The sequence below is a fragment of the Chinchilla lanigera genome, unplaced genomic scaffold, assembly GCF_000276665.1.
Source record: "Chinchilla lanigera isolate Chin_1 unplaced genomic scaffold, ChiLan1.0 scaffold00094, whole genome shotgun sequence".
Taxonomy (NCBI): Eukaryota; Metazoa; Chordata; class Mammalia; order Rodentia; family Chinchillidae; genus Chinchilla; species Chinchilla lanigera.
This window is the reverse complement of record NW_004955495.1, coordinates 6465972-6490652: the sequence shown is the minus strand read 5'-3', so window position 1 is coordinate 6490652 and position 24681 is coordinate 6465972. Positions and strand designations below refer to the sequence as shown.

The 24681-nt window shown below is 59.2% G+C and overlaps 1 protein-coding gene across 2 annotated transcripts; it reads left to right on the top strand.

The window, feature by feature from the left end:
• Window positions 1-1040: 1040 nt before the first annotated feature.
• On the top strand, window positions 1041-24219 carry Apc2 (adenomatosis polyposis coli 2). 2 transcript variants are annotated; one of them, XM_005405967.2, is made up of 15 exons: window positions 1041-1128; window positions 6978-7136; window positions 7276-7366; window positions 7444-7624; window positions 8840-8948; window positions 9042-9155; window positions 9473-9550; window positions 9917-10015; window positions 10409-10799; window positions 11388-11483; window positions 15114-15253; window positions 15533-15610; window positions 16011-16127; window positions 16203-16417; window positions 18271-24219. In XM_005405967.2, exons 1-15 carry the CDS (start codon window positions 1075-1077, stop codon window positions 23294-23296), a joined length of 6948 nt encoding a protein of 2315 aa, XP_005406024.1. In that variant the 5' UTR covers window positions 1041-1074; the 3' UTR covers window positions 23297-24219. The 2 variants fall into 2 exon arrangements, with proteins under 2 accessions (XP_005406024.1, XP_005406023.1); XM_005405966.2 differs by having other exon boundaries at window positions 9039-9155.
• Window positions 24220-24681: the final 462 nt, after the last annotated feature.

Here is a 24681-nt window from a genome sequence, read left to right as displayed (position 1 = left end):
ACTGCTGCGGTCTGCCCATAGAGCTCCATTCAAAGCCCAAGTCCTGAGCCGCGACATAGCTTGTTGGTAAAATATTATGAAACAACCGGTGTACTGGTGCACTCCTGTAAGTATAGCGCTCTGGGACGCTGAGGCAGGAGGATCATAAGTTCCAGCCCATTCTGGACAATTTAGGAAGACCCTGTTTCAAGCACTGGGACGGTAGCTCACAGAGCAAAAGCCCTGGGTTCAATCTCCAGTATTGCTCCCCACCCGACCCAGAAAGAGCTCAAGCCCTCCCTGCGGCCGTCGGCCCTAGTGATCTGCCCGGTGCCTTCGCACAACTCTGCAAGCCTCTTCTGGTCGCTCAAGCCCAGACCCGACAGCTGCATTCAAGTGCCTTCCCAGAGCCTCCAGGCCACCCGCCGGGCCCCAGCCTTTCCTACTTAGCTCCTCGTGGTCCATCATGTTGTCCTCTTGTTTATGTGTTTCCCAAGGGCAGAGTCTTCCCCAGCTTGTTCACTGTGCAGGGACCCGCACACAGTTGCTTAGTACATGGTTAAATGACTATCAGTGGTGACACTCCCATCTGAGCGCGGCACATAAGTGGGTGCACAGCAAATGTTTGCTGAGTGACTAATGAATTAGAGCGCTCAGATGGATTCCAGAGGCACCCAAGCTTCTGCCCGGGCTGTGACTGTCCACGAGTGCAGCACACCACACCTGGGCAGCGCCTTTCTCTGTCCCTCTAAGACCGATCTGCCAGGCCGCTCTTCCTCCCGCTCCACACCCCTTGCCAACTCCGGAGTGTGCCCCAGCCCCAGGGGAATCCTGCGCCTTGCTGTCCGCACACATGGCCTCGACCGCTCTTTCACTCTCAGGACCTCGTGCTACTCCACCCGGGAGAGGCCCCCCCCCGCCGGTTCCCCCGAGACCTATTACTTCACCCCTTTCCCGGAAGAACCCCACCCCGGCCCCACCGAGTGACCCCTCCCCGCCCAGCCTCCGCGCATGCGCAGGGCGCCCGGGCCGCGGCCCCCCACCCCCACTCCGCGGCCGAGGGGCGGGGCGCGCGCTGTGCGAGGCGGCGGCTCCATGGGGCTCCTGGGGCTCCTGAGCCTGCTGCACTCGGCCTTCTTCGGGGACCAGGTAGGAAGTGGGGGTCCTGGTGGGGGACGAAGGTCTGGTCCCAAGAGAGGCAGACTGGGTGGGGTCCACGCCGTGGGAATAGCGGCCCCGGCGACGCGGGGGTTAACAGCCCAGCGCGCTGAGACTTGAAGGGTCGGGGGTCTGGCTTAGTCTCCTTGGAGACGGTTGCCACGGAAAACGCCGCGGGATGTTCCGGGGCCGAGAGCCCCTCCTCTGCGCCGCAGCGACCCCCACCCCTTGGGTCTGCGCAAGCGCACTGTGTCGGCCCAGCCCTCGGCCTCGGAGCGAGACCCTTGAGCCTCTCCCCACGGTGGGGACGTGGACACGGGCACACTGAGGCGCATGGGGACTGCGGCGGGGTGCACGGTGCGGAGGTTCCGCCCTTTACAGGACGGGGGTGCTGGGCCACGCCCTGCACCTCTCTATTCCTCAGTTTCCCCTTCTGGGCACTTGCTTAGGGCCCACTTTGCCGTTCCCCAACGCTGACATTTCGTTATATCCATCCCACCCAGCCTGAGCACTTGGCCTGCCCCCTTGGCCGTTCTGAGTCCAGCGGTATAACACTCCTTATTGAGGGGAAACTGAGGCTGGGGATGCATCGAAAGCCCAAGGTGACCCGGCCTCGAGCAAGCCCAGAGCTTGTGCGCTGGACGGGCAGCTCTGGAAAAGACGCAGGCTGGGACCTGGGAGCTGTCCGTGGTGCTGATGGGGGCCGCGCTGCCCCTTCCCGGCTGGAAAAACTGAGGCCCACCACCGTGGTGCCCTGCAGTGGCAGCCCCTCCCCGCCGGTTAAGGCTCTGCCCCGTCATCCAGCCTGCGGCATCCCTGCGTTTGCGTCATGACCTGGTGTCTTTGAGCCTCACTTTACCCCATAGTCTGTGCCAAGGGGGGCAGCCTATTTTACCCCCAGCCCTGGGGATCAGTGGAGAATCAGGGAGGCAGACCGGGCACCAAGGAGACAGGGACAGCCTGGGGCCCGACAGGAGGTCCAGTGATACTCATGAGTAACGCTTGCAGGCTGGAGCTGGGGGCTCCTCTGCTGGGGTGGGAAGAAGCCAGCTAAGAGGTGGGAATTCTAAGGCATCGCAGGGAGAGGGCCTCAGAAGGGCCACCATGTGAGGCAGTGGCAGATCCTCTCTCATGTCCTGGAAGCTGGGTCTAGGGTCCTTGGGGATCTTAGGTCTTTCTTGTGCTTCTGAAGTGTCCAGTGATGCCCAAGCCTGACGGTGGCTCAGAATTCAATGTCAAAAATTTGGGGGGGGGCGATATCAGGGATGTTCTAAGTGGAGCCAAGGGCACCTTGCCTTGGGGTCTCAACTGCCATGTTCCCCCAGCCTGAGGACCATCAGTCCTCCAGGCACACACAGAGGAAGGAGGGAAGGAGGCCGAGCGACCCAGGAACAGCAGAAACGTTCTTCCTTGTCCTGACTCTGTTTCCCCATGTGTACCAGGGTGGGACTGGCCATTGGACACCCTCCCCTCAAAATCTGCCACTGAGAGAGCCCGGGGGAGCTGTGACATTGAGACAGCAGAGGAAATGGGACTTAGTCCATGTGAGGGAGGCAGGAGTTGATTGACCCACCACCCAGTGAACACAACTGGAAATGGAGGCCAGAGAGATAAGGCCAAGGTCACATACAGAGATGAGACAGAGCTGAGACAGGGCCCCTATTCCACGTCCCTGCCCAACGCCAGCATTGTCCAGATCCTGCCTGGGTTCTTGTGATTGTCCCCAGGGGGACGATCTCTCTGCCATCTCCCCACCCACAGTACTGTGGGGCTTGACCCCAAAGTCTTCACACTTAGCTCCATCTTCATCCCTTTTGTATATTTTTGTGTATTGAGACAGGGTCTTGCTAAGTTGCCAGGTCGTTCAGGCTGGGGTAGAACTTGTAATCCTCCTGCCTCAGCCTCCCAGAATGCTGGTATTCCAGGCATGCAGCATCATGCCAGCATCTATCCCACTTGGTGGCTTGCCCTGGCCATGCCCTCTACCCAGCCACCCCAGGGCTCCACAGACACCCATCTCCTGAGCGCTCTCTGATTTTCCCTCAGCCTCAAGCTCTTGTCCCTTCTGGTCCTTGTCCTCTCTCACAGTGATGTCTGGCTCTGGAGGCTCCCAGATGGTGCGGCCCAAGTCCTCACGGACCCTGACATTGCTGGCATAGGTACCTAGAGCATACTTTCCCCTCTGCACTAGATTGCTTTGGCCTCCACAGAGCCTTCCTGCTTTGCCCAAGCAGCCTCCCCACCCCCATTTTACAGATAGGAAAATGAGGGGTGAGAGGCAATGATTCTCTCTGGGCCCCTGCTGTTAAACATCAGGCAGTGTCTTCCCACAGGGTGCACCTGCTCTGTCCTGTAACATGTGTCGGCAGCAGGGGGAACTGAGCTCTGGGAGTTAAACCCTCAAGTGGTCTCTGGGGACCCATTGGGGACCAGGAACAGCTGGGGATACACTCCTGGGACCACTGGGCCTTCCTGCCTCTGGCTCCCCATCTCTGAGGGTGGATTTAGTGTGGGGGAGTGGCAGAGACAAGGAGCTAGAATGCGAGAGACAGGAACCGAGAGGAGAGAGAGATGTGAGGAGGGACAGGCTGAGATATCAGGTGGAGGGTGTGATACTCAGGCGATAAGACAAGGAAAAAGGAGGAGGGGTCCCCAGGTGTTCCCTGGCGTGCCTACCCATCTCCCTAACACACCCCCTAGCTCTGTTCTGCCATAATACATCCACACAAGCTGGGCTGGACTGGCAAGGAGACTGCTGGCCTGGCTGCTGCCTGCCTCTGCCCTGGGAAACCCCCCTCCCCCGCCCTCAGGATTCTGATGTAATATCCAAGATTTGGTGTTTTACTGGAATTATGCGAATCCAGTCACAGGAGGTTTCAGAGGCCATTTTACCCTGCAATTGGGATGGAGGACACGGGGTCTTGATCTTCCTGCCGTCCCCCTTCTTTAGGAGAGGTTCATTTACCTTTCCCCACACACACACACACACACATCCCGCTCCCGCACCCAAAACCCCTGAGCGAGAGCTGAGGCCTGACGCCACACTGTCACCGCTGGTCCCCGCCCCGGGCCGCCATTGGCTGTTACCATGGTATCAGCCCGTCTTCCTGTGCCGCCATTGGCCTCCGCGCCTGCATCCCGCATCCCGCATCCTCCCCCGCTCTCGGTGGTCTCGCCCAGCGCCAAGAGAGGCGGTGCCGCTTGGCCAGGCCCGGATCGGGCTTTGTCCATGCCGGAGCCCCTTGCCCACACCACCGAAACCCCGGAGCTCTGGAGGACCCACCGGGGCTGGGATTTCAGGTTGGGCCCGCAGAGCTGCTTGGAGGGAGGAGACCCCAGGCGCTCCCCCACACCCCGTCCCAGCCAGCTCAGCTGAAAGTAAGTGGATGCACGTTCCCTGGGTGAAGGGCAGCGTCGGGCCTCCATCCTCTTTTTTCTGCCTCATCTGTCAGCATGGACTCTGTTCCTCCAAGCTGGTAGCTAGAAGGGAAACTGAGCCCCGAAAGAAGGTGGGTGTCTGTGTCACTGCTGCCAGCCCCAGGCACACACCCACTCGTGAGTTTCATTACGTCTCTCAGAAACGAGGAGGCGAAGGCTGGGCAAGTGAGTCTGTGTGTAGATGCTGTGTGTCCTGGGAGTCATGGCACCTTCTGGGGCACCACTTTCCCTCTCTGTAAAGAGGGGATTTGGGTTAAAAGAAGGAGATGGGCCTGCTTGGGCCTGGCTTTCCACACCCGTGCTTCTCTCCTGTGAAGGTGTCCCCTCAGATTCAGCCACACCTCCTCCAAGTTATTGGTATTTTTCCTTTGCTGACTTCTCAGGGAGGCCTGCTGGGGCTGAGGGGCAGTCAGGAGGGCTTCCTGGAGGAAATCGTAGGGTGTGGGGTGGCAGAAGTCAGGAAAAGTGCTGTAGGCTGGATGTTCGAAGGCCTGACAGAAGACAGCAGCTAGTTTCCTGGTGAGTCCTTGTATGTGGAGGAATCAGGTCTCATCCTGGGGGCACTAGGGAGCCATGGGAGGTATTTGAACCCAAGAGGATCTGATTTGTAACTTTCAAATCTCCTTCTGACTGTGCAGGAAGAGTATATTGTGGGGGCCCAGGAAATGACTGGCCAGAGTACTCTGGTGAGATGGGGTGCTGGGATGGAGGAGAAGCTGGTGGCAGTGTTGAGCTGGGGATGCTGGGATGGAGTGAGGAGGAACCTCGGCACCAGACTCCCTCTCATGGGGACACAAGAACGGCCACCAAACATGAGGAGGGACATGGCCACCCCTGGTCAGGATCCCTGAGGGAGAGGGTCTGCATGTGATCCCCTGCTGCAGGCCTGATCCACAGCTGCGGCCCCAATTGAGTATCAGCATGATTAGCACTGGCGTGAAGGCTATGGTCACCAGGCTGCCAGCCGCCCCCGCCTGGCTGCTCTGCCCTGTGGCCCTGCCACCACAGCTCCCATCAGCCTTTGAGACCGGGTGGGCAGGCGGGTTGTCCCTGTCTCTGATATGGAGAGTGAGAGGTTCTTGTCGCGCTCCTGGCACTGTGTGGACCTCTGAGCACCTCTGGGGGCAGTCTGGGTTCCAGTCATGCCTGATCCACTCACTGAGTGAGCCTGTTCCTCCGGGGCCTCAGTTTCTCCCCTTGGAAACAGCCTAATGATGGTCCCCGAGACGTAGGCCTGTGACATGGAAGAAGGCAAAGGACAAGCAGGTGGGGATGGCCTGATCCCTTCCCCTACTCCACCTCCAGTCCCCCGTGTGCTCTGGGAAACACCAGGGTCGGAGGACGCTTCTGGAGTGAGAGCAGAGAAGGAATGAATGAGCAGGTGAATGAATGAGTGCGGCTGGGGGAGGAGCAAGTGCCCTGGGGGGCAGGGCTGATTTGGGGAGGGGGCTCCCGGGGAGGAGGTGGCAGAGGAAAGGGCTGGCTGCCATTGGTGCGCCTCAAACAAAGGCGGAGGGAGGGGGTGAGCGCTCATGGGAAGGGAACAAAGAGGGAAGGGGCTCGCTGGGGGGAGCGGGGTGGCTGTGGTGTGCAGGCCAAGCTGAGGGAGAGGCGCAGACCAGCTGGACAGAGAGAGGAGCCTGGACCCCAGTGAGAAAACACAGCCAGCGGCGGTGGTGGGGACGAGGGGGTGGGGCAGGGACACCAGGATAGGGGAGGCTAGCCAAGCCCGACCAGAGGCTGTGCCCCCAGCCACTGGACGGGGCCACGGGGCTGCAGGGGACCCAGGTCCGCCTCCTGGGGTGGTCATGGTGGGCTTGGGTCTGTCTCGCACTGCCTGGCTACAAGGGGCTCCCTGTCATCTGCCCAAGGCTTTGCTTTCTGAGGCATCGAGCAAGGTTTTTGCAGTGTTCTTTTTGTCTTCACATGGGCTAGCTGGTCATGTGTCCACCTGGCCTCTCTGGCCATCAGCCTCTGGGCAAGGTCTTTGTCTGTCCGTCTGTCTGTGGCCCTCAGTGCATGTGAGTGTGACTGTGAGCCTGCTGGCCTCAGCTTGCCAGTCCATCCCTGATTTAAGCTGTAAGGGTCTCAGATCTCTGTCTGCCTGAATGTCACACAGGTGCCCAGGAAGCCAGCAGCAACAGGCCTGTCTTCCACGCAGTTAGGGATTCTGTATCTGAACACTGGCGTAATGGTCCTGCCCCTCTCTCTTGGATTGTCACCATGCATGTCTGTCACTCCATCTGCCTCACTGTCTGTCTCTCCGATTCCCTGGGCAATGCCTGGGATGGTCTGTGCTGTGTGCTGCTGCCTGGCACGTAGGGGGCACTGGAGCTGAGGTCCGGGCTGCCGGCTGCCCCCTCCCAGACCTCGGACCGAAGGCTCTGACCCTGTGACCCCAGGCGCTGCAGGAGCTGAAGATGACGAGCTCGGTGGCCTCCTACGAGCAGCTGGTGCGGCAGGTGGAGGCCTTAAAGGCTGAGAACAGTCACCTGAGGCAGGAGCTTCAGGACAACTCGAGCCACCTGTCCAAGTTGGAGAGCGAGACCTCGGGGATGAAGGTGCGGGGTGCAGATGATGGAGGACATGTGGGACGGATCACAGGGGACCGTGAACCCCAGAGGAGGGCAGGAAGGATCCCAGGCAGGTGACTGGGAGCGGTGGCAATGGCCACAGCTCTGTGTCCTTCCCGGCCCACAGGAGGTCCTGAAGCACCTGCAGGGCAAGCTGGAGCAGGAGGCCCGCATGTTGGTGTCGTCGGGGCAGACAGAGGTGCTGGAGCAACTGAAAGGTGAGAGGCCGCCTCCGAGGGAGCTCGGAGCAGGAGGGCAGGCCAGGGGGCTGACCTTCACTCTCCCGCCCACCCAGCGCTCCAGATGGACATCACCAGTTTATACAACCTCAAGTTCCAGCCACCTGTCCTGGGCCCCGAGCCGGCTGCCCGAACCCCTGAGGGAAGCCCAGTCCATGGCTCCGGGCCCTCCAAGGACAGCTTTGGGGAGCTGAGCCGGGCCACCATACGGCTTCTAGAGGAACTGGACCGTGAACGGTGAGGGGGCGTGGGAAACAGACCCGGGAGGCCGCTCTGTAGCTCCGCCCCAGCCAGACTCTGCCCCCAGCAGTCCCTGCCAATGAGCCGACCACTCGCGTGTGGCCCCGCCCCCGAGCAGGCCCCGCCCCCTTCGGTGTAGTTCCTCTGCCCCTCTCCAGGCTATGCTGACTTTAGCCGGAGGACAAGGAGGGTGAGGGGCGTTTCTGGCAGGGGCAAAGGTTCCTGGGAGATGTCCTCAGGGGGGCGCCCGATAGGCGGGCGTCGCCAGGGACAGGGCTGTGCCCGATGCCAGGGCTCAGAATCTGGCCCATCGCCGGAGAAACTCAAGGCAGCCTTTGTAAAGAGAGGGACACAGGGCGGGAAATCTGGGCCAACAGATTTCTGGCCAGCAGCAAGAGGCAGGGTCTGGGCCCGGCTCAGCTCAGCTGGGTTATGTGAGGTCAGAGGGAGAATTCAAGAGCAGCCTGGAGCTAAGGCTCTGTTCTGGTATGTGATCTCGATCAGGTCCCCCAACCCCTCCCAGCCTCAGATTTCCGTTCTGTAAAACAGGAACAGAAGGGCCGGGGGTATAGCTCAGCGGCACAGTGCCTGCCTGGCAAGCACGAGGTCGTGAGTTCGATTTCTGGTACAAAAGAAAAAAAGGGAACAGGGCTGTATGTGGCACACCTGTAACCCCAGCACTGTGGAAGCCTGAGGCAGGAGGATCACGAGTTCCAGCCTAACCTGGGCAATTCAGTGATTTAGTTAGCCTCTATCAAAATAAAAAAAAAATAAAAAGACTGGTGATACAGCTCAATCCAAAGGGCCCGGGTTAAATCCCCAGTACTAGTGGGGAGAAATGGAGTAGAGCTGTGAAAGGAGAGGGTTCTGTTGCACCTGGGGCACAACGAGCCTGAAGCCTACTCTTTATAAACCAGAACGAGATTAGCAAGCATTGGAGAGATTAGCAAACGTTGGTCCTTTCTCCAAGGACCAGAATTTACAAAAGAATTGTCTTCTTTCTTTTCCATTAAATTTCTGCACCCTCGTCAGTTAATTTCATCCCTCACCCTTACCCCAGTGTTGGGAGGACTAAGGGTGAGACATTACCACGCTTTTAATCTTGGTGCATGGCAAGCACTCGACAGGTGATTTTACAACCAAAATGAACACTACACGTGCAGAGCAGCCCTCTCTGCCGGGCTGTCCCCACTATCCTGCCCCCCCCCCCAGGTGCTTCCTGTTGAGCGAGATCGAGAAGGAGGAGAAAGAGAAGCTCTGGTATTACTCCCAGCTGCAGGGCCTGTCCAAGCGCCTGGATGAGCTGCCGCACGTGGAGACGGTGAGCGCGCGGGGCTGCCCGTCCTGCCAGGGAGGGGAGCACCAGGGAGGATCTGGGCGCCCCTCACCGCAGCCCGCCCGCCCTTCCCAGCAGTTCTCTATGCAGATGGACCTGATCCGGCAGCAGCTGGAATTCGAGGCCCAGCACATCCGCTCGCTGATGGAGGAGCGTTTTGGCACCTCGGACGAGATGGTGCAGCGTGCACAGGTGCAGCGCGGGGCATGGCTGAGGCGGGGCCATCTGCGGTGGGCGAATCAGAACGGAGCTCGTTGTGGGCGGAGCCTCGCTTTAGTTGGAGCCTCGCTTTAGTCAGGGCCTCACTCACATGGGCTGAGTCTCAAGCTAGGGGCGACTTCTAAGGGCGATTTCTGAGGGTCCAGTCTGGCTCAGCAGGTGCAGTCAGAGCCCAGCTTCTTACCAGGAAGAAGGCAGATTTAGAGCCAGGGGCTGGGACACACACCAGAAAGAAGTTGGGGGCGGGGCCAGGCCCTCCACCCAGGTCACAGCAAGTTTCTCCCGCGCAGATCCGAGCTTCGCGCCTGGAGCAAATTGACAAGGAGCTGCTGGAGGCGCAGGACCGGGTTCAACAGACTGAACCCCAGGTACCAGAGGCTGTGCCAGGGGCCCAGGGGGTAGTGACGGGCTCCAGGCAACGCAGGGAACCCCGACCTGCAAAGGATACAAGAATGGGCATGCAGGCCGGGCGTGGTGGTTTACGCCTGTAATCCCGGCACTTGGGAGGCTAAGGCAGGAGGATTGTTGCGAGTTCGAGACCAGCCTGGGCTACAAAGTGAGCTCAAGGCCAGCGTGAACTGCATGGTGAAACCATGTGTGTGTGTGTCAAAAAGACACACACACACACACAAAATGGTGGGCAGACCCACCCGCTCCTTCAGAGGGGAGCAGTCGGCATCCACGTGAGGGGCTGCGCCCAGACTGAGGCCCCAGGCCTGCCACTTTCCCTGCAGGCTCTACTGGCGGTAAAGTCGGTGCCAGTGGAGGAGGAACCAGAGGCGGAGATTCCCACGCACCCTGAAGATGGTACCCCACAGCCGGGGAACAGCAAGGTGAGGGAGGGAAGCCAGTGGGGTTGGGTTGAGGGGGACCTAGCATCCCTGCTGGATGTGGAACTTGATTGATTGATTGATTGTACTAGCGATTCAACCCAAGGCCTTTGCACTGAGGTACACCCCCAACCTTTTATTTATTCATTTATCCTGCACATTTATTATTATTGCACAGGCTGGGCTCAAATTTACGATCCTCCTGCCTCAGCCTACAAGAGTGCTAGGATTCTAGGAGTGTGCCTCCACACTGGGCACCCCCTGCTTCCATTGACTCCTTCCCCGTCTCCCATCCCTTTCATGTAGCAGAGCTGCCCAGGAGTGGAGGACACCCCTAGTTTGAGGGAGGTGAGGGGGTGGGATTCCCTCTCTGACCCTCTCTCTCTTCCCCTGTAGGTGGAGGTGGTCTTCTGGCTGCTGTCCATGCTGGCGACGCGAGACCAGGAGGACACGGCCCGCACGCTGTTGGCCATGTCCAGCTCTCCTGAGAGCTGTGTGGCCATGCGCCGCTCTGGCTGCCTGCCGCTGCTGTTACAGATCCTCCACGGCGCCGAGGCGGGGGCGGGGCGTCGCACCGGAAACCCGGCAGCCCCCGGAGCTAAGGACGCACGCATGCGGGCCAACGCTGCGCTGCACAACATCGTCTTCTCGCAGCCCGACCAGGGCCTGGCTCGCAAGGAGATGCGCGTCCTGCACGTGCTGGAGCAGATCCGAGCCTACTGCGAGACCTGCTGGGACTGGCTGCAGGCGCACGACAGCGGGCCCGAGGCGGGCGGCGCCAGTGGCAGTGAGTACAGGCACCCGGGTTGGGGGCACCGTGCAGTGTGTCATTAATAACCCGATCGGTGCTGCCCGTGTACCCCTCTGTGTGGTGCTCTGTCTGAAACCTTGTGGAAGCCAGGTACCAGTGTGACAAAGAAATACACAGCTGGAGCCACCAGCTGTGTTTGTACCTGGCAGCCCAGGAAAGATTTTTATTTTTTGTTTTTTGAGACAGAGTCTCACTATGGGGTTCAGGCTGGCCTGGAACTCACTATGTACCCCAGGCTGGCCTCAAACGTGTGATGATCCTCCTGCCTCACCTCCCGAATGCTAGGATGATAGGCGTATGCTGCCATGCCCCGCCTGCAAAGTTAATACAGGGCACAGGCTGAGAGGTGCCCTGCACAGACCTCCTGCACAGGCAGCCTCTTTCTTGCATTGGGGAGCCGTGCAGAAAGGGAGCCACTGCTTTGGGTATGCCCAGGACGCAGGCACTGGCATAGCTTACGGGATCCTTGCAGGCCCATGTGGTAGACGTGGTAGAGATGTGACTGTGGCCTTCTGGGGTCACCCTGGTGGGAGGGAGATTCTGACTTGGTCCCCTCTCCCACAGCTCCTGTCCCCATTGAGCCTCAGATCTGCCAGGCTACCTGCGCTGTGATGAAGCTCTCCTTTGACGAGGAATACCGCCGGGCCATGAACGAGCTTGGTGAGTGTCCCTTGCCTCCTCCAGGGAGCCCTCTTCAGCCCCACCACAGCCTTCGACAATGACAGCGTGGGGCAGAGCCTTGCTTATATGTGTTTGTTCACCACAGGTTGGGAAGTGAGGCCCAGAGCGGGACAGAGCCTCCCTGGGTCACGTCGCACCTGTTGAGGCCTTCTGTCCCTGCGAGTGGCACACGGCCTCTCAGCCCTCACCTTTTAGCCCCAGTCTCTGGCCTCACCCTGCTCAGAGCTACCTTTCAGCAGGAATTGTCCCTCAGCTCAGGGCAGGGAGTGGCTGGAGGCCAAGGATAAAGGTAGAAGATCTGATTTAGGACACAGAATGAGAACTGTCACAGGTTGGCCTCGTGGAGTAGTAGCTTTAGGGACTTCTGATGTCTTCTCTGTGAATATCAAAGTACTTGGTTGTCTGGGGGTATAGCTCAGTGGTGAGCACTGGCCCAGCAGAATGTGTAAAGCCCTGGGTTTCATCACCAGCAGTGCAAAAAAAGAAGAAAGGGCCTTCATAGCCTGTGCTGAAGTGGAGACCAAATTGGAACAGGTTTTTTGGAGAGGTGTTTGGCAACATCAGACACATGATGAGTGTGTGTACCCTTTGAAAGCATCCTTCCATTTACAAGGTGCAGAAAACCAAAGGCATCTACTAATTCAGATAAAACCAGAAAACTGGAAATAACATGAGACTTCAGTGGTGGGGGGGCGTCAGCTCTACAGTGACATATGATGTGATCTTTTCCATTCTGGCTAAGCCAATAGAGGCCACTGTGTCCCCTTGTGGCCTTAAACATTTGTATGATGTATATATCTTCCTTTTAGATTATAAAAGAGTGGTTTACAAAGTGGGGTCCCTGGAGGTTCCTGCGATCTTTTGAGGAGGTCCACAGGCCACAAGTGTTTTGATAGTAATTGGCGATGTGACTACTGTTTTCACTGTTCTCCTTGCGAAAGAATGTGTTCAATGGGGTTCTCCTGATGCTCCTCCTCTGAAAACCACTGGGCTGCATAACCTAGGGTTTGAAACTTTCTTTTAATTCCTTGTACCACAAACACTGAGGATTTATAAAATACATCATGAACTATTGATTTATTTTATTTTTAAATTTTTTTTATTTTTTCTGGTACCGGGAATCGAACTCACGACCTTGCGCTTGCCAGGCAGGCACTGTGCTGCTGAGCTATATCCCCAGCCCCCATGAACTATTTTTTTTTTTTTCTTTTTTTTTTGGTTTTTCTCCGGTACTGGGAACCGAACTCACGACCTTGCGCTTGCCAGGCAGGTGCTTTTGCCGCTGAGCTAAATCCCCAGCCCCCCCCATGAACTATTTAAAGTGTTCAAAAATTGTGTTTTTTTGAGACAGGGTCTTGCTATATAGTTCAGGCTGGCCTCAAACTCTCAGCAATCCTCCTGCCTCAACCTCCTGATTATATGCCTGGCTCAAAAAATTTTAAGGGTACACAGAATCCCTGAGACCAAAATGCCTTTTTTTTTAATCTTTTTTTTGAGATGCAGTCTCGCTATGCAGTTCAGACTGGGCTTGAGCTCACTTTGTAGCCCAGGCTGGCCTTGAACTTGCAATGATCCCCCTGCCTCCTCGAGTGTTGGTATTACAGATGTGCGCCACCACGCCCGGCTTGAGACCAAAATGCTTGTATGAGGCTTGGGTCGAGCAGTGGGAACCCACCCTCACAATCTTTTAGGACTCTGTGCAGGCAGCCAGTCCCCCCGGTAGTTGGATGTTTCTTAGTTCCACCAATACACTAAAGCCCACACTCGGTTCAGGGCTTATTTCCATATTATTCTCTGGGTACCCTCGAGTGGGATTTCAGATTAAGGTGCATAACAACTTTAGAAGCTTAAAAAAAAAAAAAAAGGTAAGCCGGGTGTGGTGGCGCACGCCTGTAATCCCAGCATTCGGGAGGCTGAGGCAGGAGGATTCTTGCAAGTTCATGACCAGCCTGGGCTACAAAGTGAGCTCAAGGCCAGCCTGAACTGCATGGTGAGACCCCGTCTCAAAAAGACAAAAAAAAAAAAAAGAAGCTTCCCTGACTCCTAATTCAAATTATATATATATATCTCTTCTTTTTTTAAGTTTTGGTAAGATAGATATAGTAGAAATGTATCACATTAGTTGTTAGTGTACAATCTACTGTAGTAAGTGCATTCCCATGGTCACACAGCTTTGCCCACATCTGTCTCTGGCACTTTCTCATCTTTCTAAACTGCACCTCTTGGGCCGGGGATATAGCACAGCACCTGTCTGGCAAGCACTAGGTCATGAGTTCAATTCCTGGTACCCCAAAAAAAACAAAAAACAAAAAAACCCAAAACAAAAGCTATGTCTTTGTCCCATAAGACACTGATTCCCGTCTCTGCCTCAGCCCCAGCACCCAAAATCCACTTCCTGTCTCTGGCTTCCCCTCTTCTGGGCATTTCCTGTCCATGGAGCCCACGCTATGAGTCTTCTGTGGCTGGAGTCCCTCACTGAGCACGTTGTCCTCAAGGTGCATACACACAGTGGCAAGTGACATAGCCTCTCTCCTTAGCCAAATAATGTCCCAGTGTGGGGAGGGACCTCACTGTGTGCGTTCTTCCTTCCATCCGTGGACACCTGGCTGTATCCGCCTTTTGTTGCTTATACACATGGGTGGACACATCTCATTGTAGGACTTTTTTTCTTTTTTCTTTTATCTTTTTAGTACTTGGAGTGGAAGCCAGGGCTTTGGCACTGAGCTACCTTCCCAGCCCTTATTTTTATCTTTTGAGACAGGGTCTTGCTAAATTGCCTAGGCTGAACTCAAACCTCTGATCCTCCTGCCTCAGCATCCCAGAGTGTTGGGTTTACAGGTGTATGCCACTATGCCTGGCTCATTGGGGGATTTTTTTGTTTTATTTTTTGAGAGAGGGTTTCTACTATGTAGTTCAGGCTGACCTTGAACTCACTGTGTAGTGGACGCTGGCTTTGAACTCACAGGCAATCCTTCTGCATCAGCTTCTGGCATCCTGGGATTACAATATGCACCACACCCGGCCCGGCTCTATCAGTCTGGAACTTGTTGATATACATTGCTAATGTACATCCCCAGACAGTGACTGCTCTCTCCCAAGGTTGAGCAGCGCTGCGCCTGTCACTTTCACTCAGCAGAGAAAGGGCTCTGGGTTTAGGTGCGAGTTTTTTCCTCCACCTTGGAAGGGCTGTCACCTGCCACTCCAGGCCCATTTACTCTTTTGTCAAACGAGAGATTGCTCTGCCTGGTGAGTGGAGACGAATGGGTGTGACAGTCATCTCTCTGCTGCTCCTGTCCCCTGCAGACCCGGTTCTGCAGATGCAGCTCAGTGTCTGATGGCCTTGGGGTGCGGGCTCCCCCAAGGAAGTGGACCAGGAGTGCAGGGAATGTTGTTGCCAGGCAAGACAGGGACGAGTGTTCAGGCGCAGGTGATGGCCTGGGGAAAGACCTGGCAGCAGGAGCAAGTGGGCATCCCAGCTGAGGATGGGGTGGGGAGGTGGGTACAGAGGTGGCAGGGCATGGGGCTGTCCTCCCAGAGGGGCACAGAGGTGGGGGCCGCAGGGCAGGGGGTGGGGCTGCCCACCGGCTCCAGCCTCCTTGGTCCCCACAGGTGGTCTGCAAGCGGTAGCGGAACTGCTGCAGGTGGACTATGAGATGCACAAGATGACCCGGGACCCCCTGAACCTTGCCCTGCGCCGCTACGCGGGCATGACCCTCACCAACCTCACCTTCGGGGACGTCGCCAACAAGGTGCCCAGAGGCAGTGGGTGCGGGGGTCTGGGCTGCCCCCTTTGGGGGCTCCAGGGACTGGAGCTAGCTTCCTTCCACGTCATCCCAACCTCAGAATGGCCCTGAGAAGTGGGACAGTCATTCCCGATTCATAGGTGGGTAGACTGAGGCCCAGAGACGGCTAGGAAGGGGCTGTGCTTGACTGGGACTCCAGCATGTGGGTCGGGAAAGAGGAGTGGTTGTCTGCCTTACCTGTGGCGCATGTGCTGTGAGCGTGACTGGCCTGTGGCCTCCCTACAGGCCACCCTCTGTGCCCGCCGGGGCTGCATGGAGGCCATTGTGGCCCAGCTGGCATCTGAGAGTGAAGAGCTCCACCAGGTACCCGGGGCAGGGTGCAGATAGCCTTACCTCTCCCAAGGGTCAGAGGCTTCCCCAGGACTGTGCCCAGCGGCCCCGGTCGCTTCAGTCATGGGGGTGGATGGGGCGTGAGGGTGCCACCTTGGGCCTGGAGGTGGATAAAGGGGGCGGTCTTGGGTCCCACCGTGTTGCAGACTCAGACACCTCCACATAGCCACGCCCACCTCCAGCCATGCTACTCAACCTAACCCCGCCCACAAACCTAACTACGCCCACCCGCCTTGGCTCTCCCCTGCCCCATCCCCGACCCGCCCATCCCCCTTGCCCCATGCCTCACCACACCCGACTCTGCCCACCCTAACCACATCATTGTCCCACCCACCACCAACACTTCCCGCCCGGACGCCCCCCCGCCCCTCAGGTGGTGTCCAGCATCCTGCGCAACCTGTCCTGGAGGGCAGACATCAACAGCAAGAAGGTGCTGAGGGAGGTCGGCAGCATGACGGCCCTGATGCAGTGCGTCCTGCGGGCTACCAAGGTGGGCACCAGGGAAGGCTGGGGATTGGGGGGATCCCAGCCCGCCCAGCACTGACCTCTGCCGCCCTGTGCCCAGGAGTCCACCCTGAAGAGCGTGCTCAGCGCCCTGTGGAACCTGTCGGCGCACAGCACGGAGAACAAAGCAGCCATCTGCCAGGTGGATGGTGCGCTCGGCTTCCTGGTGAGCACCCTGACCTACCGCTGCCAGGGCAACTCCCTGGCCGTCATCGAGAGTGGCGGCGGCATCCTACGCAATGTGTCCAGCCTCATTGCCACGCGCGAGGACTACAGGTCAGCCCTGGCCCTGGGAGTGTGGGGGTGGGGAAAGCAGATCCATGCTGCAGATCGTCTTCTAGGGAATGGGTGTCCCCACTGTCCCCAGGAGCCAATTTTCCAGTTTAAGTATATCCCAGATACTGGCGGGGCTATAATTACACGAAAATGCTTCATTTCATTTAAATGAAAAGTTACTACATGCAGCCAGGCATGTACACACGCCTGTCACCCTAGCACTCTGGAAGACTGAGGCAGGAGGACTGAAACTTCCAGCCCAAGGCCGGCATGGTGGTGCTTGCCTGCTGGAGGACCACTGCGAGTTCGAGGCCAGCCTTAGCTACGCAGAGAGCTCAAGGCCAGCCTGAACTACAGAGTGAGACCCTGTCTCAAAAAAAAGAAAAAAAAGTAAGTTCCAGCCCAGCCTGAATTTAGAGAATTTCTCAAAATAAAAAATAAAAAAGGATGAGGATGTAGTTCAGGGGGTAACCCTCACTTCAATCTGAGTAGCACAAAAAACAAAAAAAATCTTAAATAATATTAACAACAAATGTCATTCCTCATTATTTAATAAACAATATTAATAATATACATAACTAAAAACATTTTGTTTTTATAAATAGTAAGTATAGCCTACATACTGTATAGGATATACTTACAGTACATTTTTGATTTGTTAAATTTAAAAAGTTACTTCTTAGGTGCAGTGTCATGTGCCACAATCCCAGCACTTGTGAGTCTGATGCCGTGAATTCAAGGCTAGCCTGGGCTACATACAGAGTTCAAGGCCAGCCTGAACTATAGAGTGAGACCCTGTCTCAAAAAAAAGTTAATAAATAATACCTATGATTTATGAAAGTAAAAATTTACTTTTAGTTATATTACTGTATTCCAAATACTGCACAGGATATATTTATACTAAATTGTTCATTTAACCAGGTGCACCTGTAACCCTAATTAGGAGGCTGAGGCAGGAGGATTGCAAGTTCCAGCCCAGTCGGGGCTACTTAGGTAGTTCCAGACCAGGCTGGACTACACGATGAGATCATATCTCAAAAAAAAAGAAAAAAAAGAAAAAGGTTTATTTAAATGTATAAAAAATTTATGATTAAATCGTATTCATGTCAATAACAAAGTACTTGTTAAATATTAATAACATTCATGAAAATTTAGTGTAGGATTTCTCAAGTATCTCATCAAATATATTTGTACTGAAATTATTTAAGAAAAATATTAAATGCCGATATATATTACTTACAATAAATAAAGTGCGTGTGTGTGTGTTTGTGTGTGGGATTAAACTCTGAGCTCCAAGCTATCTCTTCAGCCCTTTTTATGTGTATATTTATTTTCTGGTTTCTTAGACAGGGTCTTGCTATATAGCTCAGACTGGTCTTTAACTTCACTATGTAGCCCAGGCTGGCCTTGAACTCGTAGCCTCCCAAGTGCTGGGATTACAGGTGTGCACCACCAAGCCTCGCCAAAAGCCTTTATTTTAGCATATCTCATGAGGTGCAGGGCACATACATACTAAAAATAATTCCGTTTCCTAAAATTCAAACTTCACTGGAGGGCTGGGGATGCAACTCAGGGGTAGAGTGCTTTCTAGCATGCGCAAGGCTCTGAGTTCAATCCCCAGGACCACCAAAAAAAAAAAAAAAACACTGGAGACTTTACGTGTTTATTTGCTCTGATCGCCCTCCTCTGGTGGAAGGTCCGGGAACAGCTGGGAGGGGTGTGGCCAGAGGGAGAAGGCGTGGTCAGGGTGGGGCATGACTGGGGAGTGCGGTTTAGGGCTTGGCCAAAACGGTGGGGAGGAGGTGGTTGGTGCATTGGGGGCGTGGCCAGGCCTGACTGCTCCCGCACCGCAGGCAGGTGCTGCGAGACCACAACTGCCTGCAGACCCTGTTGCAGCATTTGACGTCGCACAGCCTGACCATCGTGAGCAACGCCTGTGGCACGCTCTGGAACCTGTCTGCGCGCAGCCCTCGAGACCAGGAGCTGCTGTGGGACTTGGGGGCCGTGGGCATGCTGCGCAACCTGGTGCACTCCAAGCACAAGATGATTGCCATGGGCAGCGCGGCTGCCCTGCGCAACCTGCTGGCCCATCGGCCCACCAAGTACCAGGCGGCAGCCACAGCCATCTCCCCAGGCACCTGTGTGCCCAGCCTGTACGTGCGGAAGCAGCGGGCGCTGGAAGCTGAGCTGGACACCCGGCACTTGGCACAGGCACTGGGCCACCTGGAGAAGCAGGGAATGCCTGAGGCCGAGGCTGAGGCCGCCTCCAAGAAACCACTGCCTCCCTTGCGGCACCTGGATGGATTGGCCCAGGACTATGCTTCTGACTCCGGCTGCTTCGATGATGACGACGCTCCGTCCCTGGCTGCAGCTGCTGCCACCGCAGAGCCTTCCAGTCCCGCTGTGATGTCCTTGTTCCTCGGCAGCCCCTTCCTGCAGGGCCAGGCGCTGGCCCGCACCCATCCCGCCCGCCACAGTGCCCTGGAGGCTGAGAAGGAGTCTGGGGGAGATGCTACTGTGGCGGCCAAAGCCAAAGCCAAGCTGGCGCTGGCGGTGGCTCGCATTGACCGGCTGGTGGAGGACATCTCCGCTCTGCACACCTCCTCTGATGACAGCTTCAGCCTCAGTTCTGGGGACCCTGGGCAGGAGGCTCCCAGGGAGGGCCGTGCCCAGTCCTGCTCACCATGCCGGGGCTCCGAGGGTGCGCGGAGGGAGGGTGGCAGCCAGGCCCATCCGCTGCTGCGTCTCAAAGCTGCACACGCCAGCCTCTCCAACGACAGTCTCAACAGCGGGAGCACCAGCGATGGCTACTGCCCACGGGAGCACATGCAGCCCTGCCCGCTGGCCGTGCTGGCTGAGCACCGTGAGGACCCACTGCGTGGGCAGGTGCGGCCCAGCCAGCTGGACCTTGACCTGCGTGGTGGCCAGGCTGAGCCGCCCGCGCGTGACACTGCAGCTACTGCTGATGCGGGGGTGCGCACCATCAAGCTGTCGCCCACCTACCAGCACGTGCCGCTGCTAGAGGGTGGGGCGGGCGTGGGGGCACGGCCCCTCACGGGGCCCGGGGCTCGGAAGCAGGTGTGGATGCCAGCGGACAACCTCAGCAAGGTGCCTGAGAAGCTGGCAGGTGGCAACCCGTTGCCTGCGGTCAGCAAGGTCTTGCAAAAGCTGGCAGTGCAGGATGGGCCACTGTCCCTCTCTCGCTGCAGCTCTCTGTCCTCACTGTCCTCTGCTGGCCACCCTGGCCCCAGCGAGGGTGGTAACCTGGATGACAGTGACTCTTCCCTGGAGGGGCTGGAGGAGGCCGGCCCTGGGGAGGCAGAGCTGGACGGGGGTTGGCGGGGCTCTGGGTCCACCTCACTGCCAGTGGCCATCCCTGCCCCCCGACGGGGCCGTGGGCGGGGCCTGGGGCTGGAGGATGCCACACCATCCAGCTCTTCAGAGAACTGCGTGCAGGAGACACCACTGGTTCTGAGCCGCTGCAGCTCGGTGAGCTCACTGGGCAGCTTTGAGAGCCCGTCGATTGCCAGCTCCATCCCTAGTGACCCGTGCAGCGGGCTGGGCAGCGGCACTGTCAGCCCCAGCGAGCTGCCCGACAGCCCTGGGCAGACCATGCCACCCAGCCGCAGCAAGACACCACCGGCACCGCAGGGCCAGCCAGAGACCAGCCAGTTCAGCCTGCAGTGGGAGAGCTATGTCAAGCGCTTCCTGGACATTGCCGACTGCCGTGAGCGCTGCCAGCCACCATCCGAACTGGACGCGGGTAGTGTGCGCTTCACCGTGGAGAAGCCGGATGAGAACTTCTCCTGTGCCTCCAGCCTCAGTGCACTGGCTCTGCATGAGCTGTACGTGCAGCAGGATGTAGAACTTCGGCTGCGGCCGCCTGCTTGCCCAGAGCGTGAGGGAGGCGGAGGTGGAGGACACCGCCGGCGGGACGAGGCTGGTGGCCGCCTGGAGGGACCCACACCGTCGGGCTCTCGGAACCGCTCCACCGGTGATCAGGAACTGGAGCTGCTGCGCGAGTGTCTGGGAGCCGCCGTGCCAGCCCGACTCCGCAAAGTGGCCTCAGCGCTGGTGTCAGGCCGCCGGGCCCTGCCGGTACCCGTCTACATGCTGGTGCCCGCCCCAGCCCGGGACGATGACTCTGGCACTGACTCCGCCGAGGGCACACCCGTCAATTTCTCCAGTGCTGCCTCACTCAGTGATGAGACACTGCAGGGACCCCCCAAGGACCAGCCCCGCTCACTGGCAGACAGGCAGAAGCCGATGGGACGCGCAGCTCCATCAAGACAGGCTTCGGGTCCCTGGCCCAAGGCAGGGGGCACTGGCAAGAGCATGGAGCAGACCCGGGGAGCCGGCAGGAGCAGGGCAGGACTAGAATTGCCCCTCGGCCGGCCTCCAAGCGCGCGCTCTGACAGGGAGGGCTCTCGCCTGGGTCGCTCACGTGGGGATGGGGGCCTGCAGTCCCTGTGCCTCACCACCCCGACGGAGGAGGCCGTGTACTGCTTCTATGACTCTGAGGAGGAGCGGCCCCCCACCACCGCACCGCCCCCGAGGCGGCCATCCGCGATTCCTCGGGCTCAGAAGCTGGAACGACCTGTGGGCCGGAAGGAGACCCAGGCCCCGTCCAAGGCTATGCCACCTGCCCGGGCCCAGCCCAGGCTGATCGCAGATGAGACTCCGCCCTGCTATTCCCTGAGCTCCTCAGCCAGCTCCCTCAGCGAGCCCGAGCCCTCTGAGCGGCCAGCCGCCCATACCCGAGGCCGCGAGCCAGTGGTCACCAAGGATCCGGGCCCCAGCAGCGGCCAGGAAAGCTCCCCAAGCCCGCGCACTGAGGAAGAGCTGCTGCGGCGATGCATCGGCTCCGCCATGCCCAGGCGCCGGCCCCAGGCTTTGGGCTCAAAGCGGCGCAAACCCCGAGCTGCCCGGCCAGATCCACGGCCAGCCGCGGAGCCCCGGGAGTGTGCTGAGCACGTAGTGGGCTCCGACCCGGCCTCTGACCTAGACAGCGTAGAGTGGCAGGCCATCCAGGAAGGCGCTAACTCCATTGTCACGTGGCTGCACCAAGCAGCGGCTGCAGCCACCCTGGAGGCCTCGTCTGAGTCAGACTCCCTCCTGTCCTTGGTGTCCGGGCTGTCCACGGGTTCCACGCTGCAGTCATCCAAGCAGAGGAAGGGGCGACAGCCCGGGGCAGGGGCCGAGGCAGGAAATGCTCATCGGTCAGAAAAGCGGGGTCCAGGCCCAGCCAAGAGCAGTGGGAGCCCCCGCTCATCTGGAGGCCCAGAGAAGCCTCGCGGCGCGCAGAAGACTGCATCTAGGGAGCCCGCTGTGCTCCGGGGACGCACGGTGATTTATGTGCCCAATCCTGCCCCGCGGACCCAGCCCAAAGGCACCCTGGGTCCCCGTGCCACACCGAAGAAAATGGGGGCTGCTGTGTCCCCACAGACAGAAGCCCCAGCCAAAACTCCCAGCCCCGGGCAGCAGAGGTCGCGCAGCTTACACCGGCCGGGCAAGACCTCGGAGTTGGCTGCGCTGAGCCATCCCCCTAGGAGCGCCACACCGCCCGCCCGCCTCGCCAAGACGCCGTCCTCGAGCTCCTCCCAGACCTCGCCTGCCTCCCAGCCCCTGCCCAGGAAGTCCCCTCTGGCCACCCCCGCTGCAGGACCCCTCCCTGGCCCCGGACACGCCCCGGTGCCCAAGACGCCCGCTCGGGCCCTTCTGGCCAAGCAGCACAAGACTCAGAAGTCGCCAGTGCGCATCCCGTTCATGCAGAGACCTGCCAGGAGGGGGCCACCGCCACTGGCCAGGGGAGCCCCAGAATCGGCCCCGAGGGGCCGGACCGGACTCGAAGGGGGCCCCGGAGCGCGCGGGAGCCGCCTGGGTCTGGTGCGCGTGGCCTCGGCGCGCTCCAGCGGCAGCGAGTCCTCCGATCGCTCGGGTTTCCGGCGACAACTGACTTTTATCAAAGAGTCCCCAGGCTTGTTGCGTCGCCGGCGCTCCGAGCTGTCCTCCGCGGAGTCTGCAGCCTCCGCCCCCCAGGGTGCCTCTCCACGCCGCGGCCGGCCCGCGCTACCCGCGGTCTTCCTCTGCTCCTCACGCTGCGACGAGCTGCGGGCGTCCCCGCGGCAAACTCCAGCCCCGCAGCGGACCCCGACCACGTTGCGTCCCGGACCCGGCCCCCGCGCGCCCCGGCGCACCAGTTCCGAGAGTCCCTCCCGCTTGCCCGTGCGCGCGCTCGCGCCACGGCCCGAAGCGGTCAAGCGCTACGCGTCGCTGCCGCACATCAGCGTGGCCCGCAGGCCCGAGGGGGCCGCCCCCGCCGCCTCCGACGCCGCCCGCCGCAGCAGCGATGGGGAGGCCAGGCCGCTGCCCAGGGTGGCGGCCCCCAGCACTACTTGGCGGCGCATTCGAGACGAGGACGTCCCGCACATTCTCCGCAGCACGCTGCCCGCTACCGCCCTGCCGCTCCGGGGCGCCTCACCCGACGAAGGCCCGGCCGGGGCTCCGCAGCGCAAGACCAGCGACGCCGTGGTGCAGACAGAGGAGGTGGCCGCGCCCAAGACCAACTCCAGCACCTCCCCGAGCCTGGAGACGAGGGAGCTGCCCCAGGTCCCGGTCGGAGGCCCCGTCCCACTTCTGGGCAGCGACGTCGACGGGCCTGTCCCCGCTAAGGTCCCCGCTGCAGTCCCCTTCGTCCACGAGGGCCTGAGCGTTGCCGTGGGAGGCTTTCCTGCTAGCCGGCACGGGTCCCCCAGCCGCGCTGCGCGCGTTCCGCCCTTCAACTACGTGCCCAGCCCCATGGCGGCGGCAGCAGCGCCCAGCGACTCTGCGGCAGCAGAGAAGGCCCCGGCCCCGGCCCCTGCCAGCCTCTTGGAGTAGCGGGCTAAGTCGGCCCCCCGGTAGCCCCTCTCCAGACCCAATCCGGCTGCCCGGCCAGCCCTTCCGTAGAGGCTGCAGCAGGCCGGGTCCTCTGGCGCCCGCCACGGGTCCCATCAGCCTCATCCCAGGGAGGCCAAGACCTTGCTTCTCCACCTCGGGGCTCGGGGGACAAGGGCCACGGAGCGCCCAGGGTGCCTCGGTCCAGCCCCGTCTCCTCGTAGGGACCACCCCCCAGCTCAGGCAGGGGACAGCCCCAGCTGACCTGGGCACATCCAGGAGGTAGGGGACTCCTCTGGGTCAGCACCTTTCGTACCTGGGCAGCCCCCACAAGAGGTGACAACGCCCACTCGAGGTGAGGCCAGCTGGGGAGTATGGCGCACTGCCTCTGCCAGCTGGGCCCGCCCGCCTAGGCAGGAGGAAGCCTCTAATTATGGCTCCGGTAATTTGTTAATGACGGCCTTGCCGGCTTTGTTTCTCTTCTCAGCTCCAGCTGGAGGAGCGTGGGATGAGGGGTGGGGCTGAGCCCCGCAGAAAGACAGGCTCTTCGGGGAGCCCCCAGCCAGTGTTGCTCTCTCCAGGAAGGTTGGGGTCCCCCACATTAGCTGGCCCTCCCTACCCCATAGGAGAAGACTGGGGGGGCAGGCAGAGATCTGGGGTAAGAAGAGCAGCCTGATGTGGACGCCGGGGGCTGGCCACACCGAGTCCCTGCCGGTGACCAGTGTCAGGGACCTTTTCCATCTTAGAGGGGGCGCCCGCACCACCTGAGTGGGCCCAGGGAGGGAGGCGGGGGCTCAGGGCCAGGGGGCATGGTCCAACCCACTGTTGTGGGTGAAGCCATGGCGAAGGGGGAGCCAGGTGTGGTGGTGCACACCTGTAATCCCAGCACTTGGGAGGCTGAGGCAGGAGGACTACCACCAGTCTAAGGCCAGCCTGGGCTACATAGTAAGTTCAAACCTAGCCTGAGCTACACAAAGAAAGCCTGTCTCAAAAAAAAAAATGGTGGGGGTACAAAGCCCTTGCAGGGAGCCTCGCAGGGCCCTGGAAGGCCAGGGCCAGTATTACAGGGAGGAGGCTGGTTTCTGGATCGTTCCCACCAATGGCTGCTGCCACTGCTGGTCTTCTTCCTTCCAATAACCTGAACCATAACCATAACCCTCCCTAAAGTCACGGGAGGACTTGGGGTGTGAGCCCTGGCCAGCAGAGACCCAGGATGGAGGTGGAGTGTTGTGCCAGGTGAGGTGGCAGGAGATAGAAAGGGCATGGGGGGGCACTAAGGTGCCTGGGGTGGTCCTTAGCCACTGGCCTGGAGGCTGGAGCTGGGCCTCAGGGGCCCTGGGCACGAGGTCTCTTCCCATGGGGTATGGGACAGGGCCTCCGCATAGGGA

Coding starts and splice junctions, on each gene's coding strand:
- Apc2 (XM_005405966.2), top strand. CDS start 1,075: ATGGGGCTCCTGGGGCTCCTGAGCCTGCTGCACTCGGCCTTCTTCGGG. Junction 7,625..8,839: donor GAGGAACTGGACCGTGAACG/GTGAGGGGGCGT, acceptor CCCCCCCCCCAG/GTGCTTCCTGTTGAGCGAGA. Junction 8,949..9,038: donor AGCTGCCGCACGTGGAGACG/GTGAGCGCGCGG, acceptor CGCCCTTCCCAG/CAGTTCTCTATGCAGATGGA.